Source organism: Ambystoma mexicanum, chromosome 3q, assembly GCF_040938575.1.
Source record: "Ambystoma mexicanum isolate Mex_15411 chromosome 3q, UKY_AmexF1_1, whole genome shotgun sequence".
Classification (NCBI taxonomy): Eukaryota; Metazoa; Chordata; class Amphibia; order Caudata; family Ambystomatidae; genus Ambystoma; species Ambystoma mexicanum.
This window is the reverse complement of record NC_090926.1, coordinates 319,145,364-319,162,392: the sequence shown is the minus strand read 5'-3', so window position 1 is coordinate 319,162,392 and position 17,029 is coordinate 319,145,364. Positions and strand designations below refer to the sequence as shown.

General features: G+C 46.5%; 1 protein-coding gene across 5 annotated transcripts in view; it reads left to right on the top strand.

Annotated features, from left to right (window-relative positions):
• ATG101 (autophagy related 101) overlaps positions 1-16,354 on the top strand; it is a 336,942-nt gene extending 320,588 nt beyond the window's left edge. For all 5 annotated transcript variants that reach the window (XM_069653888.1, XM_069653890.1, XM_069653891.1 and 2 more), the window contains one exon: positions 15,449-16,354. In XM_069653888.1, the coding sequence (XP_069509989.1) occupies positions 15,449-15,853 (405 nt within the window). In that variant the 3' untranslated portion in view covers positions 15,854-16,354. The remainder of the gene's footprint in view (positions 1-15,448) is intronic.
• The last annotated feature ends 675 nt before the right edge of the window (positions 16,355-17,029 follow it).

Here is a 17,029-nt window from a genome sequence, read left to right as displayed (position 1 = left end):
CCAAGGTCCCGCTACCAGGGTAACCCCTAGTGTGTTGGGATTGAGAGAGTAGCCCTTAATCCTACTCGCCTGCACAATCCCTTGGTGCTTTTTACCTTGAATGGAACTCGCCTTTTTGCCTTGCAAAAGCTTTTTCATAGGGGACTTTTTAGATGTTCTGCTCCCTATTCAGGTACCGACCTGGAACATTGACCCATTGAAGGTACTATGCTGCCTTACCTGGTAGGGAAGGACTTCTTAAGCATATCGGATCATTATATTTTATCGGCAGAGTATATGGTTTATTTGTACCTGGCGGGGCGTGGTCTTGGCCTCCCAGCCAATGAGGAAGCTCAGAATGAGGGCTTTACCACACAATAAAGCCTGAGCCTCCTCAGAGCTGGAGGCCACCATCTCCACCCCGCCCCCCGCTGGATAATGAGGTAAGTGCACCCGCACGTCCCCATCCCCCACCTCTCCCTTCTTTTCCACACATTTTGCCCCCTCCCATCCCCGCTCCACTTACCTTCCACTTCCATGTCCCACGCCAGCGCCGGAAATGAATGTTCCTGGCGCGAAAAGGCTACGTGTAGCCCCTTATCCACTTAAACATGGTGGCCATCTTTTTATGTATTTTTGAGTTGAGAAACGGCTTACGGATCCTTTTTCAGCTTAAAAAAACCCACCATTGGAGACTGGCCACCAGGGGGCACCCGGATGAACGTGCTCTCCGTATGAGCTCCGTTCTGTGGTCCCGGATAGTGGTTTGAGCCCCCGCTGAGGGCCCCCCGCACCTGACAGAAAGACGGAACGTGGTGTTTGGGTGGCCCCCACTAGCAGGTGAAATAATCGGGCAAGGCCTCACCGAGAAACTCCCTACTTGCCATATGAGGGCCTAATACGCAGTACAAGCAGAGCCCTGTTCGTTATGCCCTAGAGAGCTCCAGCCCCCATATCGACGAGAAGTCCCCCACTGCAGTGGCGATACCTTGCAGGCGGTGGACACACACATGCAGTATTGAAGGCAAGATAGGCCCTGCTCTCCTGCTTCCCTGAACCGGAGAGGTGAAGGAATAAGCGACGGCGTCTCTGTGCCCTGCCGCATTCACCTGGAGGGCTGATACCCCTTGGCGCCAGCTCCCCCCACACCCTAGAGGAAACCCTCACTCTCCGCCATCCACTGAGCGGACCTGCCTTTGAGTGGGCTCCGTCTGCCCAGGGAGCGGCCCCCTGGCAAAGCGGACCCTTAGACGAATGACAGTCAATGAACTCGGCTATGAGCAGAACCGAGGCACCCTGGCGGGCACCCTAGTTCAATGCTAGACCGCTTCTACAACCCGTGCGTTCCGGCCCCGCCAACAACGTCCCTGAAACTCTGAGGCACAGTCTGAACCACGACAGCCCTATCTGTGCGTGAGAGCTCCACGGACTGCCACTGGGCGCATAGAGGGAGCAGCCCGATCCAGCGAAACACGCGGCGAGAGAGAGGGGAACACCAGGGCAGGAAAGTGCACTGCCGGAGCCCCCTAAAGTGACACAGGCCATGCCTGGGCTATCCATGTAAAAAAAAAAGCCCAAGGTTACATTAACAGGAGGGCACGCCCGGACCATGAAGCAGACTGAAGACAACATATTCAAATAATGTGCGGCGCCTCCGGACCTGCGCGAGTGCCTTTTAAAGGCCCAGAAAAGATTGTTTTGAAGTGAGAAGAAGAAGGTGTGCCACGCTCTCGTTGCAGGTGGGTGAAGGGCGATAACTAGCAGCTTTCCACGTTGTATTAGAGTGAAACGCCTCGCCAGAAATCTACAATATTAGAATCGCTGTGCAATAAACCCAAGGCACTGCATCCGTATTTTGTACACTCTGCACATACAATGTCCCACAGCCCCCTCACAATAAAATAGCTCCCACAGAAACATTTTACCAAGGCCTAAGAACAACTGAACTGGGAAACAGAGTTTACATTTGTCACTTGATTTCTGGACTTTGCGGGAGATTAGTAGATTGCGCAGATAAGGGGTGCCATCCTCTGCCTCTCTCTGATGGCCGCACTTCTGGAGGACCTGAATGCTTGACAGCCGAGGAGTAGCCTGGAGGAAGAGATTGCCCGCTGCCTGAGCATACTGGGCTTGTTACTGATGCTCCGAGCAACTGGGAGACCGAAGGAGGTGATCCTCTATAGGACTGGCTCACTGAGGTCAATATTCCAGGTTTCGGACAGCATCACACATCCTACATGACCTCTGTATCCTCAGATTAGAACAAAGGGGCGAGGTGATTTGAATCCCGAAAAAACAGTGTGACCAGTACATTATATGGGTGCAGGTGGATTCCTGGAACCATTCTGAAACCATCCGTTTCGCAATACCCTGAATCATGTGAGGCGCTGGATTCCCACTGTGGTGGCCCCCTGGGTACTATTAGCTCCCCCCGTCCTCTTGGCATTACCTAAAGTTTCTATAAGTCACAGCAGATTCCACTAAGGACTACATGAGCATAAAGCAAAAGCTAGCCAACTTCGCCTTCTCCCCAGTACCTCCCCGTATTGACAACCCTTACATGGTAACAATGGAAACAAAAGAAACTGAATCAGCCGCCACAAAAAGAGACATTGTGGCTCTCAAGTGAAATCAAGAATATGGGGGCCAGCATAGGCGGAAAGATAGACAAAATTACACAGCGCATAGATAACATTACAGAGAGGCTTGGCGGAGTGGAGAACCAAGCATCGATAGACACCCTTGAGGTACAACTTGAGCACAGGATAGCTGATTTGGAGCAGAGGGAGGAGGACATCAAGCTCAAGATGGATGATTTGGAAAACAGGGAAAGGTGGAATAACCTGCGCTTCTTTGGTATCCCGGAACAAGATGGGGAAACGGAGGGTGACCTCAGAAAAAAGTTCAGTGATAGCATTGAGCTCCTGGTCGCTAACGATGAGATTGATGAACCCAAAACCTAACGGATCCATAGAGCGGGAGGACCGCCTGGAGGTCCGAGATCGGTCCTTGCCCGTTTTCATAATTACCAGCACAAGGCCAAGTTGCTGGAAAAGGCAAGGAGCAGTGGCCCGATTACTCTTGGAGGCGCGCAGATAACGATCTATCAGGACTTATCTTCTTTGACGCTGTCTCTGAGGCAGATGTGCGGCCCCCTTCATGAAATGGCTGAAAGAATGTGACATCCAGTACAGATGGGGCTACGGTTTCTCTCTGTCCTTTGAACACGGAGGAACAAAAATACGGCTGAGATCTGAAAAAGAAATCGGAGCATGTACTTCTGAGCTCACTGAACCGCAAGGGGAAAGGGGAGACCGAGAGGTACAGAGACAAGATGGAAGGGAATGGTGCATCCATGGCCGCAGGAAAAAGCGGGTGAAAGGCTCGAGAAAGTTCTGAAGAGGCAATATCTCTCCTGACGGGGACTAATCCTGGTCAAACTCAGTAGATTCCTGGTTATCCTATTGCAAAGTGCGATGCTTGACCAACTGATCAGTCCAGTTGGTTTTGTTTTGAGATTGATGTGTGGGTTGGGGGGGAGACAATGGGGGCTCACTTGACATTGTGTTTTTTTTTTTTGTATGGGACAGTGAAGTAATGGTCTCCACTGGTGGTCTGATGAAGAGCCGGTATCTTCAACTGGGCTAGATCGGATGCCATCAATTGGGAAAAGGGAGAGGGTGTGGGGGAAGAGGTTGGGGAGGGTGAAAGGATGAAAGCAACATCCTCAATGGTTCAGAAGGTGAGATGTGATGTGATGCACAATGAGCTGACGACATGCTGGTCGCGGTTGAAAGGCCTTCTCTTACAATGCTACACAATGGTGATGATTACTGACTCACAGGGGAGGGACTCGCTTAAGGGGGTCTCAACTCGCCAACTAAGAGATCCTAGGCAGAGAATATTGTAGGGCAAAGATTGACATTCTCCTCTTGCAGGAGACTAAATATGTGAAATGGGAAGAACGACAAATCTTTGGGAGACGTACAGGAAAATAGTTCTGGGGTTCTGGGCCGCTGAGGAGAGGGGGTGTTGGGATACTCATTAGGAAAGGATTAGAGTTTACGGTTGCCAAAACATGGTCAGATGTAGAAGGCCGGGCTCTCTTGGTGATGGGATCTATTGGGAAAGTTAATGTAACAATCGCCGCAATATATTCCCCCAACTCGGGCCAGGTCCGATTTCTTGCCAAAACGATCCTTAAATCATGCTTGAGGCTACGGATCCTATTCTGGGAGGAAATTTCATTCTGTGGGCCGACCCTACCATGGCCTGGAAGCCTCGCAACCCTGATATTGGAAATCGAGCCGGGAGTGAACGCAATGAATTTGCAGCTATGATGGATCTGTATGGCATGAGGGATGTGTGGAGGGGGGGATGCATCCGGATGAGCGGGGTTACTGATAGACCTTTCCAAAGAACTTTATGATGTTACAAGGGGATCTGAGATTGTCCCGGTCACATGGTCTGATCACGATATCGTTGTTGCAGACTCCCAGTGGGAAACCTTACCTGTCACAGAGGGTAAGTGGAGATGTAACGAGGCGCTCTGGAAGGACCCTGTCTTTAAGGCAGAGATGGAGACTGAGATTAGCGAATACTTTAAGGTGACCAATACCGGGGAGATTCCAAAGCAGATAGTGTGGGAAGCAGGTAAGGCAACATGGAGAGGCGTCCTGATGAGAGAAGGGTCCTGCAAAAAAAGGGAAAGAAAGCTAATTGAAAATAGACCTGGAAAGGAGATTTGTCAACTGGATGAGGAGGCTAGGAGGGAAGATAGAGTAAACCTTAATAAAATTAATGACGCGAAAAAGAAACAAGAGGTACTCCGCCTATTGGCACATGACCAAATGGTGCGAAATCTGCGACTCCTGAAGTAGAAATGTTATGAAAAAGGAGACCAAGCAGATGCATTGTTGGCTGCCAGACTTGGGGGACAAAGGGCAGAATTAAAAGTGTTGGAAATAGTGGAGGAAGCGGACTCCCCGGTCACAACTCCCCCGACCATTCCGGAGGCTTTCGCCACCTTCTATGAGAATCTCTACAGCTCGGAGGTGGACTCGGACCTACCGGCACTGAAAGTTATCTGGCCCGTGTTAATATACCAAAGATATCATCGGACTCACAGTTCTTGGAGTCGCCCATAACGGAATGGGAAGTCCTGAATGCAGTTAAAAGGTTGGCTTTAGGCAAATCCCGGGTCGAGGACGGCTATACTGCCGGATTCTATAAATCCTTCAGCGCCCCTCTCTTGCCCTTCATGGCCGAACTCTTTAATGAAATTCTAGACTCAGGGAAGACCCCAGATTCCTTTGTTAGGGCCCTTGTCACGGTGATTCCCAAGGAGGGAAGAGATCCCAAACAGTGCGGTTCATATCATCCCATATCTCTGCTTAATATAGATGCCAAAATGTACACTCTAGTCCTGGCCTCCAGGTTAGAGACACTCATGCCCCATCTCAACCATGATGACCAAGTGGGCTTTATACTGGGAAGACAAGGTGCCGACACAATGCAAAAGACTTTACGTCTTATCAATGCATCCCGTACCTTGACCAGCGACCGTGTCCTGCTTTCATTCGACGCAGAGAAGAGTTTCGGAAGGGTTGAATGGGGCTTGTTAATGGCGGTTCTGTGAAAGGTGGGAATAGGCCCAAAGTTTAGGAGGAGAATACAGGTGGTGTATACATCTCCCAAAGCATCTTTATTTGAAAATGGAGAATACTCGAGGGGGTTCCAGCTAGGACGGGGTACTAGACAGGGATGCCCTCTCTCGGCTATTCTCTTTGCTCTCTCATTGGAACCCCTTGCCCAAAAACGGAGAGAAGACCCCCAGGTAAAAGGATTGCGGTTGGGTGGGGTTGAATACAAGGTGGCACTGTATGCCAACGACGTACTCCTTCATTTGGCCAACTCGATAACATCAATCCCCAGAGCCCTTGACCTCATTGAGGACTATGGCGAATTCTCTGGCTTTAAGGTAAATGAGGCCAAGTCCATTTTGTTCCCTTTGCAAGATGCCATACAGATCAATGAAGTCAAATTTGCCCCACTGGGTCTGATGATTGAACATTGTAAATTGAAATATTTGGGCATACAAATCACAAGGGATCTAAATGATCTATATGAAGCCAACTTACCCCCCTCTTCTCCAGAGGTTCCATGCAGATCTTACCAAGTGGGATAAATTGACGATATCCTGGTTAGGGCGACTCGATGCAATCAAAATGGTTCGTCTTCCCCGATTTCTGTATCCCTTTCAAATGCTCCATATGAAGATGCCAGGAAGCTTCTTCAATGAAGTCAAGAAGGCTATCGTTAGATTCCTTTGGCAGTGGAAAAAGGCTAGTGTTGCATACAACACCCTGACATTGCCTAAGGATAAGGGAGGAGTAGGTCTCCCGGACCTTAGGAAATACTATGAAGCTGCTCAATTACGAGTTTTAATTCCCCACTTACATAATCACAAGGAACTCCAATGGATTGCCATGGAAAACCATAATTTATCCCCAGCAACAGTTTCAGAGTGGTTGTGGGTGCCAAGGAATAAACTCTTAAATAGACTGAAAAATCACCCGATATTCGGAACCATTTGGGAGATTTGAAAGGAGAGTAAAGGTATGCAGAAGGTCTCCTCACGGCCGTCTCCATTGAGCCACCTACGGTCCCCAGGTATTGGAGAATACATCCCCAATGTAGCGCGATTTCAATTATGGTATGAGGCGGGACTGGAGAGGGTGGGTCAACTATTGAAAGGTGACTCCTTCATTACACTCCCGGAGTTGGTGGAGGCTCTGGGAATGGGCAATTTATCTACCTTTCAATTTCTGCAGATTAAGGGCATTTTGTCGAGAGCAGAGTGGAAGGATAAGCTCAAGAGAGACCTTACCCCCTTTGAAATGTTATTAAACTCTAGAACGGAAATAAGGGATCTATCCGCCATGTACAAGGAATTGATAGGAGCAGGGAAAGGGACCACTGAGCCACTAAAAGGTAGATGGGAGAGAGATCTTGGCGACACATTGAACCAGGTATGTGGTGGAGAATATGCAAAGCTGCCTCCCAAACATCGATATCGAGCCAATATAAACTGCACGCTATCAAATTATTGCATCGGTGGCAGTATGATCCCCATAGGCTCTTTAAGATGTTCCAGTCAACTAGCCCACGATGTTGGTGTGAATGTGGTGGGATTGCGGATTACTGGCATATGTGGTGGGGGTGTCCCCAGATTAGGGTGTATTGGGACAAGGTCCTGGGGTGGATTAAAGACCTCGACGGTGTCCACAGAATTTCGGACTCCTATCTCATTTTGTTTGGTTTTGAGAAATGCGAGGATGAATGAAGAATGATCAAAGGCCTGGTCCCATAGTTATTCTTAGCTGCATGTGCCCTGTTGGTGATGAAGTGGCAATCCAAGACGGTGCCGAGTAAGAGTGAATGGGTCAATGCTGCCTCAAATATATGCATTATGGAAAAAATAACTTCGTCTCTACATGGGGGATGTACGCAATGTGACGTGCTACGGATGGATTTTGTGGACAAATACATGCCGGGAGTACTAAACTAATGAGTGGAAGTGGTGACGGGGGGAATATCCCGCCGTTTGTGCAGAGCTGGGCTGGCCTGTATACTGGAGGATGTTGTATAAAATGAAACTGGAAAGACTACGAAGGATTGTAAAAAGAGATTTCTCTATTAAGGGAGTCCCATGAGGTTCAAAACGTGACTATTTCAAGGCTAATGCACACATGACTCTTATGAAGATTGCTCCATCTTGAGGGTGTGAGGGTGGGAGATGGGGGGGAAAAGTCATTTTTGTAGATCTACAGTTCGAAGTTGTTAGAATATGAGGGATTCACGTTTCAGTGACAATTGGAAATATCTCCAACTCTGTTTTGTGCTTTCTTGTTTGCACTCTTTTTGTGACTTGTATGTATAAAAACGTAATAACATTGAATAAAAAAAACACCATTAGTATCCCCGTACGACGTACCCGATACTAATAGCAATATTTCCTGAACCAGAGGGTGTGGGGGTCGGGGGGGGGGCATTACCGTGCCCGGTAATGCCCCCCCACCCCCGCTCAGGTAATATTACAATATTACTTAAATATTGTATTGCATTATTTTTTTTTCTGTTTCTAGTGTTAAGTGTAGGTGATCTCACGTTAACCGTAATGTGTCTTTTGATCACCACCAGGCACTTTGTAAGTGCATTTATCACATACACCTGTGCGTATATATTTATATGTGTGGGTGTGGGGTTTGGGAGTGGGCTAGAGGGGAATGTGGGGAACCCCCCATTTTGGTACAATTCAATTTGACAAAAAGTGCAAAAATTTCATACAAATGGGTGTCTAAAAATAAACATAGAACCCACTTTGACATCATCAATTGTGTGTGTGATCTAATAAATTAGTATATTTTTGTACAAATGTGTTGCTCGATTTATTTGAGTGCTCTGTGTGGTTAACTGTACTATTTACACCACCCCGTAGCTCGTGAAGTCTGCCTTCCCACTCAGGCCACACTTACTTTGATAGAGTTTGGCTAGAGCGAAGTGTCAATTACCCTGGTCTTCAACTAAAGTGTCCTCTCAGAACCCTCCCGTAAGGCTGGTTCTGAAAACTGATCTTAACATTTCTCATGCAGGATTAACGATCATTACAAATCGGGCAGCTCACCCATTCTATTCCTCAGGTCCCCAACTCTTTCACAGCTATAGAATGCATTTGCAGGCATATTCTCACCCTATATCCTCATTTCAACTGGCATATCTCTTCATACTACCCAACTATCCACCCCACATACCCATTGCAGCATTTCACTCGCCCTTCACAATCCAGTACCTCACTCTCCATTCACCCCATTCTCCAAATAGTTTTCACACCACCATCCAGCCACACACACCCCAGTCCCATCCACAAATACAAGCCTCCACCCGCCACTTCAAATCACATCTCCATCTTATATACGTACTGAACCTGCACTGCCTTCTACCTAAACCCCTACAGGCACATGCCCCCTCAAACCAAACACCACCTAACTGCTGATAGGAATAAAGAGAGAGCGGAAGTTGAAGGTGCCAATTATCAAAGGAGTGACTGAGATAAGGACAGAGTGGATGGCAAAGGAAGAAGATTGAAATCAAAAAGGGTGTGTGGCCAAGATGACAGCAATGCAGGCGCATTCCCGTTGAGTTCTCTGTCAAGGGGGCTGGAAACGCTGGTTTCTGCCTGCGGTTCGGAACTTAGAACTAGCAGAGATGGGGGGGGGGGGATGCTGTGCTGGTCCTGGACTCAGGTGGCAGCCGTCCGTACCGGGGCCATTGATCTGTGTGTGCTGGGCGCAGCACTCCGTGCTGGAGTACTTGAGCGAGTGAGCACCTGCAGCAGCAACAAGTGATTGGTGGAGGACAGCAAATACTTTGCGTTCGAATGCCCCTCCCCAGCTTACCTTTATGAAGATCACAGGCCTGGGTGATGAGGGGAGACTGGGTGCCCTGTGGATGATGTTCCAGAGCCGCTGACTTGTGGCGGTCAGCCATTTTCTGGTGATGGCAAAATCCCAGACACTTGTGCGCATCTGAAGCTGCCATGGCAGCGGCCATATTTGTTGTGGGCAATCCTTTTAACCACAAGTATTCTAAAGCCGTAAGTGAATACTTCAAGACTCTACTGCCCTGTCATTATATCATTTGCCAGTTTATCTTTAGAGGGACAGGAATTCAGTGAGTGCTCTGAGTCACTGCCAGTTCTTATATTTCTTGGCAGATGTGGTGAACATTAATGGCACATTTAACCCCAATTTCTTGTGGTCTGAACTCAGTAGTACAGGGTGGTAGACGTCGCACTGGGGCCTGGCAATGGCTCGCTCTACGATAATTTGGTGTCCCTCTCTACTCTGACAACTAGGTGTTCCAAATTGTGGGCTTATCAGGAGGGGGGGAATGGCAACCGGAAAGACCAGGAAAACGGATACAGTGGCGGAAACAGACTTTTTTGCACAACAGGATAAACAGCCAAACCAGACCAACTCACGTCCCCATCTCGAGACCCTGTCTTAGCTGCCCTGCAGCGCTTCGAAAGGTCAGTGTTTAGACTGGAGAATACGTTTGACAAAATGAGCGAAAAGGTGGCACAATTGGACTCCAAAACTGCCACCCTCGAACAAAGAACATCTGGACCAGCAGTGTGCTCGGCTAACTCCAGTGGGGCAACAACTGAGGAAAGAGATGCAGGGTTCAATTAAGGGGAACAAAATGATGGAAGCCAGGTTGGAGTACTTGGAAAACGTGGTGCGGACAAAGCAAATGAGAATTATTGGGATTCCTGCAGGTGTGGAAGGAGATGACCCAATCGCATTTGTGTCAACTTGGCTCCCAGAGCTGTTGAGTTAGAAGTAGATCCTATCTACGTTAACAAGTGTTACAGAATCAAAGGCGTCCCCTCGTGAGGCCTTCAGACTCCCCAAAGGGTTCGACACTTATTGTGAGATTGTCAGATGTGTGAGACTAGGAGAGAATCCTGACTGCTGCAGCAACGAAGGGCGATCTTAAATATCTGGAACACTGAATTCATATTTTTCCAGCCCTTGCGCTGGGGACAGAAAGGAGGAGGAGGAGGAAGAAGTTAACTATGCTTAAGAAAGTTTTCCTTGCCTGGGGTGCAAAGGCTGGGTTGCTCAACTTCACCGGTCTGAAGGTCACTATATTTTCTGGGACTCGGAACAGGCTGAAAAGTTATTAAAGTTGATACGTGAGAAGGTTGTCATGGTGGAAGAGCAAGTTGAGAAGTAATTTGAGCGGTAGGCGGTGTTCTTGATTGATACAAGTTAGAATGGGTGCTGCATGGTTTTACTGGTTTTATGGGCAGAAGGGCTGCGTTTGAGGTATGGAAATATGGGGTTTGAAATGTTCTGGGGACTATGGTTTAGTAGCAATGTAACGCTTATCTCTGTTTCTTCCAAGGGAGATCATTTGTTTTTGTGTCCCCATTTGGGGGTGCGGGCATCACTGCGATCTATGTTGTCCGTTTATAATGCTGTCTATGCAACTATACTGCCCAAACTACAGTGGCTGTCCAGGGAAACCCCAAACAATGTAATATTTGCTTGCTCATGAAGGTGGTAGGTTTGCCTCGTGTTGAGAGCTTTGCCCTTGTTCTGTAATAAAATCACACTAAAAAGAGCATTTAAGAAAAGTGGATAAACTAACAGCTTTGTATGGCAGGTCTTGCGTCTAACCTCTGCTTTCCCACTTGACTAAAACTGTATTTTCTTGAGCAAATTACTCTTTTCGCCTGTGCTTCTGTTTTGCCAATTATGGGAGTGATTAGAAATTAAATGAACACCAGTACAAAGCGCTTCATTAAACCAAAAAGAGAGGCTAAGAGTGAAAGGATGCAGCCTTTTTCTAAACTTCAGCTTTCAGAACACAATAGTATGGATTGTAATCCTGTCCTCTCCAGTCGTTTAGAATTGATTTTTTTTTTTTTTTTTTTTTTTTTTTTTTTTTTTAGATACATACCTCTCCGTACAGCAATTTCCTTATCTGCCAAATCTGTAAGTGTCGTAGACATAAATCCAAGGACTTGAGGGGTTCATAAAGGAAGAAGTTTCCAAATTTGGAACCAGATGGTCATAGCTTCGTTCCTTGCTGCGCCATTTGACCAAAACGGTTTGATCCTGGCCAAATTACTTAATCTTTCTAGTTTTCCATTCTCTTTTAAATTGGAGAGTGCGTGGAAAGTTTTCACCAGTATACAGCAGCATATTACACCAACACGACTGGTGTGGAAGAGGTGTGTTACAGTGGCAACATTATGGGCTCTGGAATCAGAAAGGCCCGGATTATAGTCATGGCATCATTCAGAGCAGCAATCCCTATGCATTTTTTGCAATTTGTAACCACTGTTGACTGCTTGCAGCCCCGGGATTTAACCAATCTACAGATCTGTTAAGTTGTTATGACTTTACTTTTGGGAGTTGTATTATTAAACCTGTTCTCAATCCGTAGTTGGATTGATAAATATTGTTTAAAAGCCTTTAATGGATAATCAGGATTGTGATTCATTCACTGCTCTTTCTTGTGATATCTTTGGGGCAGGAGAGGGTAAAGGGTTGTGTGATGTCACGTCTTATGTATGTAAACATGTTCTTTGTAAACCTCTTTGGATAAAAGCGCTATTAAATAACATTACCCACTGGTTCTAATTCCAGTTTCCCCACTTGCCTGAAATTGTTACCTTTCAGTTTTCAAAGAGGAGAATACATAGGCATAAATTGATCGCTAGAGTAAAGTGGCATGTTAAATCAAAAAGATGGGCATGGCGAGGAAAGGAAGAGCACGTGCTTAAAAGTGACACATTGCTGTGTTTGAAACCTGAATATCTGGATCCTAATCTTCAATTCCCACTTAGCCACAATAAATATCTATCTGTGCTTCTGTTGCTTACCTGCCATGTTATTCTTTCACATAAAAATCTAGTGCAGAATAAAGTCTCCATGATTTAAAGTTGCCAAGCATGAAATGGGTCCCACAATGTATTAGATCGTCAATTAACCCGGTTAATCCTGGAAAGCACACCCTTCTTATGTTGGCAGTGCATATTGCACGGGAACACTATTTGTGGACATTTATTTCAGTCCTTTGGTACATTGGGCATAATTCTGAGTCGGCCCGTCTGGTAAAAAAGTGCTGGCATTCGTGGATACCGGCACTTAACCCGCATCAACTGACTAGGCGTTTGCTGGTTGGGCACGTGGGTTAGTAAGGCGCCCTATCGACAAAAAAGCCCTATTACGGTAATGACGGCAAATCCCCTCATGGAGTCTTATGCGACTCCATGAATGGGGATTTACACCGTCATTCGACTCCATGAATGGGGATTTACACCGTCATTCCGACAGTCAGAATCTGCTGGAAACGGTACCTACGGATACCGGTAAACTTAGAATGTGGCCCTTTGTCTTTTTCCATTCATTAAAGTTGTGCTGAATAAATGAAGCCTATTACATATATTGTATGATTTTATGAGTGATGAAAATGGCAAGTTGAATGCCACTAGCCAGGCAAAAAAGCCACTCCCCCAACAGAACGCATAACAGGTCTCCACTGCACACAGCATGCCATGTCTTGTTAGCAAAGAGGTGAATTATAACTGCCAGTGATTAGTGGCAGGTCAAATCTTGTGGGCTGATTCCATGAGGCACCCGCTCAGCAAATAGCAAATAACCCAGGAAATTACTCTAAGCAAGCAGCAATTCCAATAACCTAAATAATTGTTGTGCAATCCTAAACTGTAACCATGCTCTCAGGGTGCATGTCTGGCGACTACTGCAGGGAATGTGTGGGGCGTTGCTATCCAGGGCCAACACACGCTCTCCTTCTAATCTTGACCTCTCTTATTGGATGTTGGTGCACTTTTTGACAGTCTTTCTTCTCCCTCTGTCCTCTCCTCTTTGTGGTTCCCCCCCTTTAATTTATTTTGGTTTTTCTCGGTCTCCTCCTTTCCCGACCTCTATTTTCTCTTCCTCCACCTTTTCTCCTTCCTCAAACTCATCCTTCCATCCTTTCATTTTGCACTATCTTTAGCTGTTTCTGCTCTTCCGTCTCTGTTTCACTTCTCCTTCTCCCAGTAAAAATCTCTTCTTTCTATTTAGATGTTTCACTTCCGCACTAGATCTTTCACCTCCCTCACTCCATTCGGACCTCTCCCACCACTCTACTCTTCTCTCTCTCTCTTTGCTGTTTGGCCACCTCTACTCTGTAGTTTCCCCATGTGAAACCATCTGCTGTGGGCCTCCACATACCAAGAAAGAGGCCTTCCTCCCCGCTGGAGTCAGATAGTGTCGTCTTCCTGTTTGCTAGACTTGGGAGTGGCAGTGCAGCACACAGTTGCTTCAACATTTGCTCTGTATGTTCTGTATATTTATTGTAAAGACTACAAGCGTCCACCCGCCCATTGGGGACCAGCTCTCGCACCTCCAAGGTACCAGGTGCTTTCACACCTCCAAGGTACCAGGTGTGTTTGCTTTTCTCATGCTGTTTTCCATAAATGTGGTCCTGCTGCTCGTGGAGTCTCTGAACATTGGCTAAGAAGCAGGCCTCTTCCAACTTATTCTCTCTTCCTGTAGGCATATCCATTTTATGGACCTTGGTTGGTATCTGTATGTTCAGTCTTCCATTTGAAAGAAAAAGGAGGCTAGGTATGGGGGATCCTCATTGTACAGGACTCGAAGTTCAGATTACATAAGCACGAGGTAAAAGCAGCTCCTGGTATCCAGCATTAACCAGTGATCAGTACTGGTATTGACCCAAAAGATTGTATGGTTTTGCCACATTCAGGATAGGTATCCATCAGGAGCTTCCACTGGGGAACAAGGAGCTAGTATATAGTGTTCCGCAAATCTAACTTCCATATAAGACGGAAACATAAATTGTATCCATTATTTATTACCTCTTAGGCTTTAAATTTCCAAAAGTTTATTTATAGATTGTCCCAAATGCACAGAGTTAAATTCACATAGGTGTGTTTGTTTGGCATCAATTGGCCTTGTAAGCCAAAAGTAGCTCCTGATAGCTGTTGCTATGAAGCTAACCAGGCTCTTTTAGGCTACAAGCAGGATCTAAATAGCTCCCAGGTCCCCTCAATTTCCAATCGTTTTGTACCATCTCGAGCATTGGATGTGGTCTCTGTACCCCAGGGTCTCTCAAACTCCTTCCTCTGGCCTCTGATGTGACCTTGTCGCAGATCACACTGCTCACCCCCACAAGTACTGCTGTAGAGATCCTTCAGAATAGAGTGGACCTTTTGTGAGTTCTGCCACAAAGCAGCCGGGTGGTGTATACACTAGTGGCCTTCTAGGAACAGTGTGTAACAGCAGTCCTCTGTTAGGGCTGTAAGATCACTTTATTGAGGGCTAGAGTTGAATAAACTGCACAACAACACAGTTGTGAAAACTCTATAAAGCAAAGTTTCTGATAGAAGCCATTTAATATAAGAATGCAATCGGCCTTCAGCTTTAAGGGGAGTGCAGGGCAATGAACTGGATCAGCTGCAAAAGGTTATGTGGTGTGAACGAAACTTTGATTTACATTTTGTCTAAAAGTGTTTAATTGCGGCATGCATTGTTCGTGGATACACAACTCTCACAAGGCCAAGAGGGGGCTGTCTATTCCCTGAAAACCAGCTAAGTCTGCTTATTAAGGGCTGAGAAAAATAGTATCTGGATTAAAGAGCAGTTGGTAGAGTTTGGTCTTACTTGTTCTTGCACTGTAATCCATAGTGAAGCATCGGAAAGGGTAATGATTGAGGTCTACAGAATATTCTAGGCCAGAATAACAGGCTAGCGGTGTGATATCGGATGGGTTGAATGTAACTGCGGAATGAGCCCTAATGGTTTAATGTATATTGCAAAAAGGCCAATTATTTTTTTTTTTTAAATTAAACTTTCTTCTTTCCTAGGATGCCCTGCGGAATTCTGGAAGTGATGGCATGGGTCAGATTTCCCTCGAGTTCTACCAGAAGAAGAAGTCGCGCTGGCCCTTCTCCGACGAGTGCATCCCTTGGGAAGTGTGGACAATTAAGGTCAATGTGGTCAGCCTGGCCAATGAGCAGGAGCGCCAGATATGCCGTGAAAAGGTGGGGGAAAAGCTTGGCGAAAAGATCATTAACGTAGTGGAGGTGATGAACAGGCACGAGTACCTTCCCAAGATGCCCACTCAGTCTGAGGTGGACAATGTTTTCGACACAGGCCTGAAGGACGTCCAGCCTTATCTGTACAAAATTTCTTACCAGATTACTGATTCTCTGGGCACTTCTGTTACCACCACCATGAGGCGGCTTATCAAGGACACGCTGGCTCTGTAGCTGGATGCGCTGGAATGACTTGTCTCTTTGTATGCACACACTAGTAACACTCAATAGCTCTGAATTTGGTCTAAGAGCAGTGATGAGGAGGAGTAATCTGGACTGAGTAAACCTCCATTTTATTTTTTCAATAATAAGACGGTTTTCATTCCGTTCTAGAAAAGCTATAACTTATTGTATATAAGAAATCAAAATATAAGTAGAGTAGTTCCCTTCATCCCTTTGCTGTGATGAAATGATTGTGTATAGGGAATTGGCTGTACGAGTTTGGACTACCATTCACTCGTTCTTTCATTAGGACCTTGAAACTAAGGCAACCAACGATAGTTTGAAAAGAAATGTGTTTTCCCTGCCTGGCATGCATCTGATGCTAAAAAGCAGACGATTTTCTGAAAGCAGAAAGCAGATGGCAAGGCTAGACCTTGGTTGGAAAGCACTTTGAAATAGTTTGTTCGTTTCCTGTGGCGCCTCTCCCTGGAATAAATCTTTGTAGATAAAGTAGCCTCATGTTCACTGAGCTGGTCGTTTTCGCTTTGAGTGAGATGTGTGGCCTGATTTGAGTAACATCTGCTACCCAGGCGTCTAAGAGCAGCACTGGTTTAGGTTAAGTGTGCGTGTGTAATCATCACACCTCTTTACTACTTCATATTTGAGTCCGTTGAACTCTGTAAGGTTTATTGAGCACTGTGGGCTACTTTTAGTTGAGCAAAAACAGTATTTTCTGCTGTGCTGATGCAGGTCCTACCAGTTATTATTAGGGTGTTTTATGAGCACGGGCCTAGCTTCGGGAAGCAACAGGGCGCTTTCAAATCACAGTGGGAAGAGCAGAGAAACAGAAAATGTGGGATCTAATAACAGGGGAGGTAGGGCAATTGGTAACCAGGAAAGGAAACGGTGTTGTGCCAAAAGACCTTTTTTTTAAAAATATTTTTTTTAAATCGAATTAGAAAGACCGCACAGTCTGTCACGCCCCTGCCGCAGCCGAGTGCGCGCAGGGCCTGACCGGCACGTGAGTGTCGGGTAAGTGAATGTGTGTGTGCGGGCGTGCGTGATTGGTCAGTGTGTGTTATGCTGGTAAGGGGGTGGTGGGTGGGGAAAAGAGGTGATTTTGGGGTTTAAACCCCCGGCCTTCCTCATTTAGAAAACTAGTGGGGGTGGTGAAGGGCTCACCTTGCG